The sequence below is a fragment of the Esox lucius genome, chromosome 14 (genome assembly GCF_011004845.1).
Source record: "Esox lucius isolate fEsoLuc1 chromosome 14, fEsoLuc1.pri, whole genome shotgun sequence".
Classification (NCBI taxonomy): domain Eukaryota; kingdom Metazoa; phylum Chordata; class Actinopteri; order Esociformes; family Esocidae; genus Esox; species Esox lucius.
This window is the reverse complement of record NC_047582.1, coordinates 1832167-1841604: the sequence shown is the minus strand read 5'-3', so window position 1 is coordinate 1841604 and position 9438 is coordinate 1832167. Positions and strand designations below refer to the sequence as shown.

Sequence of the window (9438 nt, the reverse complement as noted above, 5' to 3'; positions counted from 1 at the left end):
ATCCACGTGAGAGCTAACAAACTCATTTACTATTTATAAAGAAACTAATTGCAATTTAAAAAGCCACAGGTGTGGGAAATTCACCTGTGTGTCTGTAACCAGGCCAAACATTCAAGGGTATGTAACTTTTGATCAGGGCCATTTGGGTGATTTCTGTCATCATTATGATTTGAAAAGGAGCCCAAACAACTATGTGATAATAAATGGCTTCATATTATTACTATCCTTATATAAAATAGAGTTTATTTAGCATGATCAGTCACATTTCACAATTTCTGACCGGGTATGCAAACTTATGAACACAACTTTACAGAATGTCCTTTTGGCCATTCAAGCAAGAAAGTAACCATGGTTAATCTGTATGTCTAGTAACCTACCACTCTCATGCTTTCATATAAAAACCAGAGAAAAACAGATTATTTCATCCCTTTATTGAAATGTAAGGACACTGATCAAATAGGACATTTACAAATACAAAACAAAACCATACAACTTAGGAGGTATTCCACTCAGTTGCTAGGTAAATATATAGGTCAGAAGAACATTTATTATGATGATGATGAGTCTCTATCTAATAACAACGATTCCAGTGTGTTTCAAAAGTAGGTTTCCATTCTATATTATTTCGTTATTCAAAGATGCAACAATAACATGGTGATGATTGTAGTATAGTTCCTATAGGTAGGACATGGGCATCGGTTGTAGTGGTTGCTATGTGCATGTATTTGCAAATGCGAGGTGCAGTCAGTGACACCATACAGAAACAGATTTGGACAGGAATGTTCTTGACCCAGGAAACATCAGGAGGTAACAGGCAGGGAGGGTATCCTCCAACTGAGAATTCTCTGGCTGATATTTTCTGAAAAACCTAGGTATTTTGGGAAAGTAACCGGAATCTGGCAACCCTACCGCAAATAACTTCTTATTCTGCTTCAAATGTTACCTAAGCCTCCATCTAAGCTTGGTATTTCATTAATAGGCTTGGCTGATCTTCAGTTTAATTTTAATGTTATTACTGTACATCTAAGTAGAGGAAACTGCATCATTCCAAACAAGGCACTTCCCATTTATTCAGGTTCAATCTATGAAATAAATAAACAATAAACATCCAGTTAAAAGAAAAAGCAGATCTAACTTTGTTGGTTTTATAGGTAGTCTGTATATCATCGGATTCCGTTTCAACAAAATGTGACATTACAGTAAATAAGTTCTAGTCATTCAATGCAAATGAAACTGGATGTGATAACTAATGTGAAACTAAAGAACCACCCCTACCCTCCCCAAACGGCTATGTGCTTTTGGACAAACACACAAGTGGACAGCCTCATTTTCTCTTCTCACCACAGTAGTGACACAGATACAGAATGAGCACCTCCCTGATTTGGGTTAGGCGATATTGGGAATGACATGCAAGACTGCAGCTGGAACTACTCACAGCCCGTGGAGTGGTACCAGGATACAGTCAGAAGGGATTTCAAATCACAAAAACACAAAACGGCTACGAGAACTTAACGTGCCAGCTCAGCAATACGGTCAGAGTTCAATTTACATTCCATTCCGTCAACTCAGGAAGTCAACCGGAATTCCAATTCCGATTCACTTCAGTTGACTAAAGTCAACTTTCAAAATGGACTGGATCGAAATGGAATTGAAGCCCAACCCAGCTCAGCGATGACAGTGACGGTACTGTATGTTCCCATGGCTTCTCCTGCAGCAGATCACGCACCGTTGGTATACTTATATACAGAACATATCCATCGTCAACCAGAGCTCCCCCAAACCCGGATTCAGGTTACAGTCTGGTTAAAAAGTTAAATAACTTTACAGTACATGGTGTTATAAACAAAAGTATCTATAGTTGTCATGTATCATATAGCTTTAGTAATCATGCAGCAGGACTAACAGGCAGGGATTCAAACTAAGGAGAATAGCCAGGGGTCAAAGGTCAGGGCTCAAAGCGCTCATGTCATGTGGCAAGGTGTGCTATAGAAGAACTTCCAGTACTGGCCGTCAGTCCCACTCCGTTTCTCTCTATGCCTAGCTTACAGCTGTACAGAATTACATATTTACATAAGGGAACAAGGGGTGCTATGCTGTGTCGAGCACTAGCACCAACCCCTGCAGGAATAATCGCATAGAAACACACCAACCTGTCAACCATAACAGGCAACCCTCAGGACCAAACCTAAAAAATATTAAAACATAAACCATCACATAAGGGAAAGGGGGAAATAAACATAGGTTTATATAGTGCTGTACAGTATTGAATGAAAAGGGCCCACCTTGCCACATTGACTATACAGATGCTTGCTAATCGGGTTACCGGCCATCAGTGAATTTACACAGAAAGAACTTTCTAAGTTTTTTATATTATTCCATGATGCCATATAAGATGGGAGATATAAGCAAAGCAAGTTCATAAATATATATTTCATTTTTCCCTTATACTTTTGTGGTTTCCTTTTTAATTAAAATGCAGGCTTCGATTTTATAACCTTGAACATCGGTTTCATATATATTTTTTCTTCTTTTTAATAATTCTTGCTGTTCTTTTTATGTTCAGGGGGGTTAGTTGGACATTGTGTTTCACCTTCTGAAGAACATTGGGTTGCGCAGGCAGGCTGCTAGTCACCTGCAACATCCCAGGGGTCCTGCGGAGGTCTCCAGACTGCTGTCTGTGTCGGAGGCCAGGGTCTGGTCGGTGGACATGGAGGAGATGTCGTTGACGGAGGGGGAAGGAAGGCTCTCACCACTGCTGTTCACGGCTGCACCTGTGCTAAGGGAATCAACATGCAGCCAGGGTTACAACGAACAAAGTGCACAGACCAGGATTGAGATTGATTCCATTTCCCGTCCAGACAATTCAGGATGTACACTGACATTTCAATTACAGTTATCTTCTGTAGGAAAATGCTGAATTGGAAGTGATTTTATTTTCTGAACTGATGAGGACTGAAAAGGGGTTGAACGCAACCATGATTACAGACACTACTGTGAACACAAAGAAACTGAACAATCAACAAAAACGGAACAACGTAGTACACACTAAAACCATATACAAACACATCACAGTGTGTCACATCTGAAATGAAAGAGGTGATTTAAGGCTGAGGTCCTCTTATTGCAACTTATTTAGAATCAATTATAATTGAATGTTCTTACACTGTTCTATTATGTAATTATACAGTTCCCTTTCTATAGTATTTGAAAAATATATTCCAAAACTGTAATTTTGCTGTCCTTGTGGGGACACAATCTGCCCTGTTTCATATTTATTCCCAAATCATCTGAAACATGAGTTTGGTAATTGGACACTATTTTACTTTTTAAGACACTATACTTTTAAGAATCATAAAATACTTACAATTACTTAATATTCTGTGTATTTTGTCAGAGCATGTCAAAGAAAAAAGACAAGCATTTCATAAAAGGGGCAATTGTAGAGGGAGATATTCGTCTTGATATATGTCAGCTCCAAATTGAAAGGAGTAGTTTTGAATTGTTATTGTAATATGCAAATCTCAAGAGGTCTTCATTCATCTTTCCTTTAGAGGATTAGATATAGCCATTTGCTTTGAAGTAAAATGAAAGTCCCATGTACATTTTTCTTCCCATGTCTCTTTCAGTTTTTTTCTTATTTTTATTCTAGCTTTTTAGATGTAAGGAGCCAAGCAGTCTTTGTAATCCTATTTTTAAACTATGTCTTATAAATTAACTTATTTAATGGAGAAACGGGGGGCTGTGTATTTAAAAAATAGAATGTATTTTGAAGTATATTTAAGTGTACTAAAATGATATATTATTAGTAACAGACTAAAGTATACTTTTAAATAGTGCTGAAATACTATTTGGTGTACTAGAGTACAACTGGTTACAAATGAATATACTTTAGGAATAATGCTTTTTTGGCTTAGACTTTCTCATATTTTATTGTGGCTTGGACTTTCTGTAATTTTATTGTGCTACAACATGAAATCAAAATTGATTTAATTAAGACTTTGCCAGCAATCTACAAAAAGAAAGTCTTTAATGCCAAAGAAAAATAAAAACAACAAATTAATTTCAAATACAAAACAGAAAATAATTGATTTACCCACAAATTACATGAGTATATCTGGATAAGTTCCTAGTGGGTAAAACCTATTATTTTTGTGGGTAAAACCTATTCTTCTTTACACATTTTCTCAATTGGACTGAGGACCGGCCTTTGACTGGGCCACTCCAGAAATGTGATCTGTTTGTTTTCAAGCCACTCCGGATTGGCTTTGGCTGCATATTTGGACTTGTCCAGCTGTAAGATCTTTTCCCAAGTTTCATGTCTCTTGCAGACTTCAGCAGGTTTTGTCCTAGGATTTCTCTGTACCTTGCTGCATCCATTTTACCATCTTTCTTCACAAGCTTTCCAGGCCCTGATACAGAGAAACATAGCATGATGCTGCCAACACCATGCTTCAAGATAGGGATGGTGTTCACTGGATGATGATGACAACCACAGCTCATACAGGTGTTAGAGTGAAGGGTTGAATGTGATCAATTATTTTCTATTTAATATTTGTAATAACTAATTATAATTATTTTTTTGATCAGTGACAAACACCAATTATTAAATCCAGTTTAATTTTGTGTTATAACACAACTAAATATGAGTCCAAGGGGGGTAAAGACTTTTGAGAGCCTTTGTCAGAAACCACTGAGTAAAGCCTATGCATTCTCTGGTATCTACGCTGTTTGTGGAAAGAATCTGATCAAACGTACTGATACTGTACGTAAGACATGGTGCCTGTAACATGCTCTGAGTGGAATGATAGACTCTTAATCTATATAAACCCCACATGTGTTTTTGCTACCCAACAGGCTTGAAATGGGATGTAATTTATTGTTGTCGTAAACTCAGTCTGGTGCAGCTAAACGTTGTGTGCTTTATCCTAATCTAACAAGGTCTGTAGAAAGCTACAGTGATATCTCTCTATGTGAATCCTGAGCCTAGTGCTGCTGAGAGCTACTGCTCCAGAAAAACTGCCATCTGGGGTTCTTCAGTGTCACTGTGTCTGTTCTATACTCTCCTCAGCACTAGGGCTACCTACCTGCTTAATTAGAGGGAGGGAGTCTCAGTATTGCATTGCAGATTCATTCTATTCCAGAGTAGCAGTTTAATCTTACGGTCCTCTTTAGAGAGCGCTATGAGGGATGTTAGGGGTTCTCGTGTACATCCTGAGTCATCCCTGAAATACAGTTTGCATAGGTACATTTTGTACAGTGTAAAAGAAATCCTACCAGCCGACAATAGCTGAGGAGAATGACCAAGGCGAGTTATTTTTTCTCTCACTAAACCAATGACATAAACATTTTAACCATGCTGCGCCTCATGATTTCACACCACCTCCCAGTGGTCATACAGGTGAATGACACCCAGCTGCTCATGATTCCACACTGCCCCCAAGTGGCCATACCAGTGAATGACATACAGCTGCTTTAGAAAACACAATCTCAGTTTTTAGTTATTTTTTTGAAAAATATGTTTTTGCTAGTTTTTATTCAAGTAATTTCAGAATTAGATTACTTAGTGTTTTGAAGACAATGGACCAAGGACCCAGCCTTAAATCATGATCTGTGACAGATATCCAAATCCTGCAAAACACTGTATGTGAACTTTTCCATAGATAAAAAATATTTCTACATTATATTTCTTATCAATACACATTAAAACTGCTTAGCTATTCAAAGTTGCATATCTTTTTAAGCACATACATACATTAACATCATACCGATAAAGAGCAAACAATTTACATTCACGTACAGATATAGAATTAGCAAATTCATAAACAGTATCTCACAAAAGTGAGTACACCCCTCACATTTTTGTCAGTATTTGATTATATCTTTTCATGTGACAACACTGAAGAAATGAAAATTTGCTACAATGTAAAGTAATGAGTGTACAGCTTGTATAACTGTGTAAATTAGCTGTCCCCTCAAAATAACTCAACGCACAGCCAATAACTCAACTCAACACACAATTTAACACACCTGCTCCCCATTCACACCTGAGACCTTGTAACACTAACGAGTCACATGACACCAGGGAGGGAAAATGGCTTATTGGGCCCAATTTGGACATTTTCACTTAGGGGTGTACTCACTTTTGTTGCAAGCGGTTTAGACATTAATGGCTGTGTGTTGTGTTATTTGGGGGGACAGCAAATGTACACTGTTATACAAACTGTACACACACTACTTTACATTGTAGCAAAGTGTCCTTTCTTCAGTGTTGTCACATGAAAAGATACAATCAAATATTTACAAAAAACGTGAGGAATGTACTCACTTTTGTGAAATACTGTAGATAGAACACTCACATAGTGTATCAATTCTATTTGTCTCGGGTAGACAAGATGGGAGACAATTACGTATGGGTCAACAGCACAAATGGATTTCTCTGTTACAAGAAGAACCCAGTGATTATATTATTAAATCAACTTACAGAGGAATTAGGCTATGTACTGAGAGTACCTGAGGGAGAAGGCTGTCCCTTCACCACCCCGTTCTTCGTCCTCTCCTCAAAATTCATCACCTCTTTGTAAATTAGTTCTGGAAAATGACAGGGAAAAGGACAGACAGAGACCGAGAAAGGGAGAGATACAGAGAAAAGGTTTGGAAGGAAAATGCTGAAACAGCCGCACAGAAATCAGTTTTGTTCTGCTCCAGCTGTCCTTTCTAATTGTAATAACCACAGGAAGTCTATAAAGTCATTGGAAAAGTCAGTATACAAAGTCAACAGACAACAATAGCAAACCGATACTAAAATGGAAATAGTGACAAACTTTCAAGAAACTATACAGTCATGTGAAAGAATAAATACACCTCCTGGAAAGTTTTCTTTTTTCATATTTGGACACATGGATATCTGAGTTAATTCCAACCACAGAAGTACACCCCTAGTTTCAACAGCTGTTGTTGTCCAATTATTTCCTAAAATTACATAATCAAGCTGCTTGTAACTGGTTATCAGTCGCTTACTTTGACTGGGAGGGATCTTTGCCCAGTCTTTGCAATATTGCTTCGACTCTGTCATGTTTGAGGGCTTTCTTATTCACCTCATGAATTCTCTGGTACAGTACAATATGGAATTCATAATTGAGTCAATTTTGGAAAGCTGGCCAGGCCCTGAGACAGCAAAGCAGCCCCATAATGCCGCCTCTAAAGTATACAGTTGATAGTTTAGAGAATGTTTCTTCTGTTCAAAACCAGAGAAATTTGTTCCAGTCGTTTTGGTCTTTACTCAGATTTTGTCTGGCACATATTAGTTGTGTCAGGTAAACCTGATCAATGTACAGTTGTGCCCTGGCAGAAATTGTGAAAATCTGATTTGATTGAATTGATTTTGAAAATATGACTGACCATGCAACATTTTCTTTCTTTTATTTAAGGATAGTGATCACATGAAGCCACTTATTATCCCATAGTTGTTTGGTTCCTTTTTAAATCATAATGACAGCAGAAACCACCCAAATGGCTCTGATCAAAAGTTTACATACCCTTGAATGTTTGGCCTTATAGACACACAAGTTGACACACACAGGTGAAAATGGCAAGTAAAGGTGAATACCTGTGGCTTTTTAAATTGCAAATAGTGTCTGTGTATAAATAGTAAATGTGTTTGTTAGCTCTCATGTGGATGCATAGAGCAGGCTAGATACTGAGTCATGGGGAGCAGAAAAGAACTGTCAAAAGACCTGCGTAACAAGGTAATGGAGCTTTATAAAGATGGAAAAGGATATAAAAAGATATACAAAGCCTTGCAAATGCCAATCAGTACTGTTCAAAAACTTATTATAAAGCAGAACATTTGGGGATCTCTTGATACCAAGCCAAGGTCAGGTAGACCAAGAAAGATTTCAGACAAAACTGCCAGAACAATTGTTCGGGATACAAAGAAAAACTCACAGGTAACCTTAGGAGAAACACAGGCTGCTCTGGAAAAAGACGGTGTGGTTGTGTCAAGGAGCACAACACAACGATACTTGAATAAAAATGAGCTGTATGGTCGAGTTGCCAGAAAGAAGCCTTTACTGCGCCAGTGGCACAAAAAAGCCTGGTTACAATATGCCCGACAACACCTTGACACGCCTCACAGCTTCTGGCACACTGTAATTTGGAGTGACGAGACCAAAATAGAGCTTTATGGTTACAACCATAAGCGCTATGTTTGGAGAGGGGTCAACAAGGCCTATAGCGAACAGAATACCATCCTCACTGTGAAGCATGGTGGTGTCTCACTGATATTTTTGTGTGACCTCTAAAGGCATGGGGAATTTTGTGAAAATGTATGGCAAGATGAATGCAGCATGTTATCAGAAAATGCTGGCAGACAATTTGCATTCTTCTGCATGAAAGCTATGCATGGGACGCTCTTGGACTTTCCAGCAAGACAGTGACTCTAAGCACAAGGCCAAGTTGACCCTCCAGTGGTTACAGCAGAAAAAGGTTCTGGAGTGGCCCTCACAGTCTCCTGACCTTAATGTCAGCGAGCCACTCCGGGGAGATCTCAAACGTGCGTATCAGGCAAGACAACCAAATACTTTGCATGACCTGGAGGCATTTTGAATTTGCGGGCCTCATAGACAACTATTACAAAAGACTGCACACTGTCATTAATGCTAAAGGGGACAATACACAGTACTAAGAACTAAGGGTATGCAGATCTTTGAACAGGGGCAGTTAATTTCTTTCTTTGTTGCCATGTTTTGTTTTATGATTGTGCCATTCTCTTATGACCTACAGTTAAATGTAAATCCCATAGGAAACAAAAGATGTGTTTTGCCTTCTCACTCATGTTTTCTTTACAAATGGTACATATATGACCAATTCTCCAAGGGTATGCAAATCTTTTAGCACAACTGTACATTGCCAGTGATCAAGAATTGTTCTATATTTATAGATGATCCTTCAGACAGTGAATGTATGTACTTGCAAATGTTTGGAAATGGCTTTGATGCCCCTCCCAGACTCACCCACATTAAAATAATTTATTCTGAGGGTCATGGATGTTGGCGTGTTACAACACAACTTTGGTTAAGACCAAATCAGACCAAGTTTCTCATTCTTATGGAAGACTGGACCCACATTTTTTAAATAATTTGCACCAATTTTGGAGCTCCAGCTTGTAATTTTTGCCATTTTATGTTATGGTAAGTGTAGGGGTGTATTTTGAAAATCATAGTATGAAATAAAATGTAAGTTGATTTTAATTGCCTAAATGGTCCCAGCGTTTTTTTGTGTGTGTGACTGCAAAGGGGGTGAATTCAACTAGTTTTCTAAATAGGTTATCTTTATCAATGAATGTGATTGGATTTTAGCTCATATATCCATGTGTCCAAATTCGTTAATTTTTTTTAACTTAATTTATCATATGACTATACACAGGGGAATTAAGAATAG

General features: G+C 38.0%; 1 protein-coding gene across 12 annotated transcripts in view; it reads right to left on the bottom strand.

The window, feature by feature from the left end:
* Nucleotides 1-416: 416 nt before the first annotated feature.
* mapk10 (mitogen-activated protein kinase 10) overlaps nt 417-9438 on the bottom strand; it is a 132993-nt gene continuing 123971 nt past the window's right edge. For 9 of the 12 annotated variants that reach the window (XM_029125127.2, XM_029125124.2, XM_029125126.2 and 6 more), the window contains 2 exons: nt 6511-6588; nt 417-2771 (listed from right to left, as the gene is read on the bottom strand). In XM_029125127.2, coding sequence (XP_028980960.1) covers nt 2629-2771; nt 6511-6588 — 221 coding nt within the window. In that variant the 3' untranslated portion in view covers nt 417-2628. Of the gene's footprint in view, nt 2777-6481; nt 6589-9438 lie in introns of all 12 variants that reach the window. The other 3 variants (XM_029125131.2, XM_029125132.2, XM_029125133.2) reach the window with 3 other exon arrangements.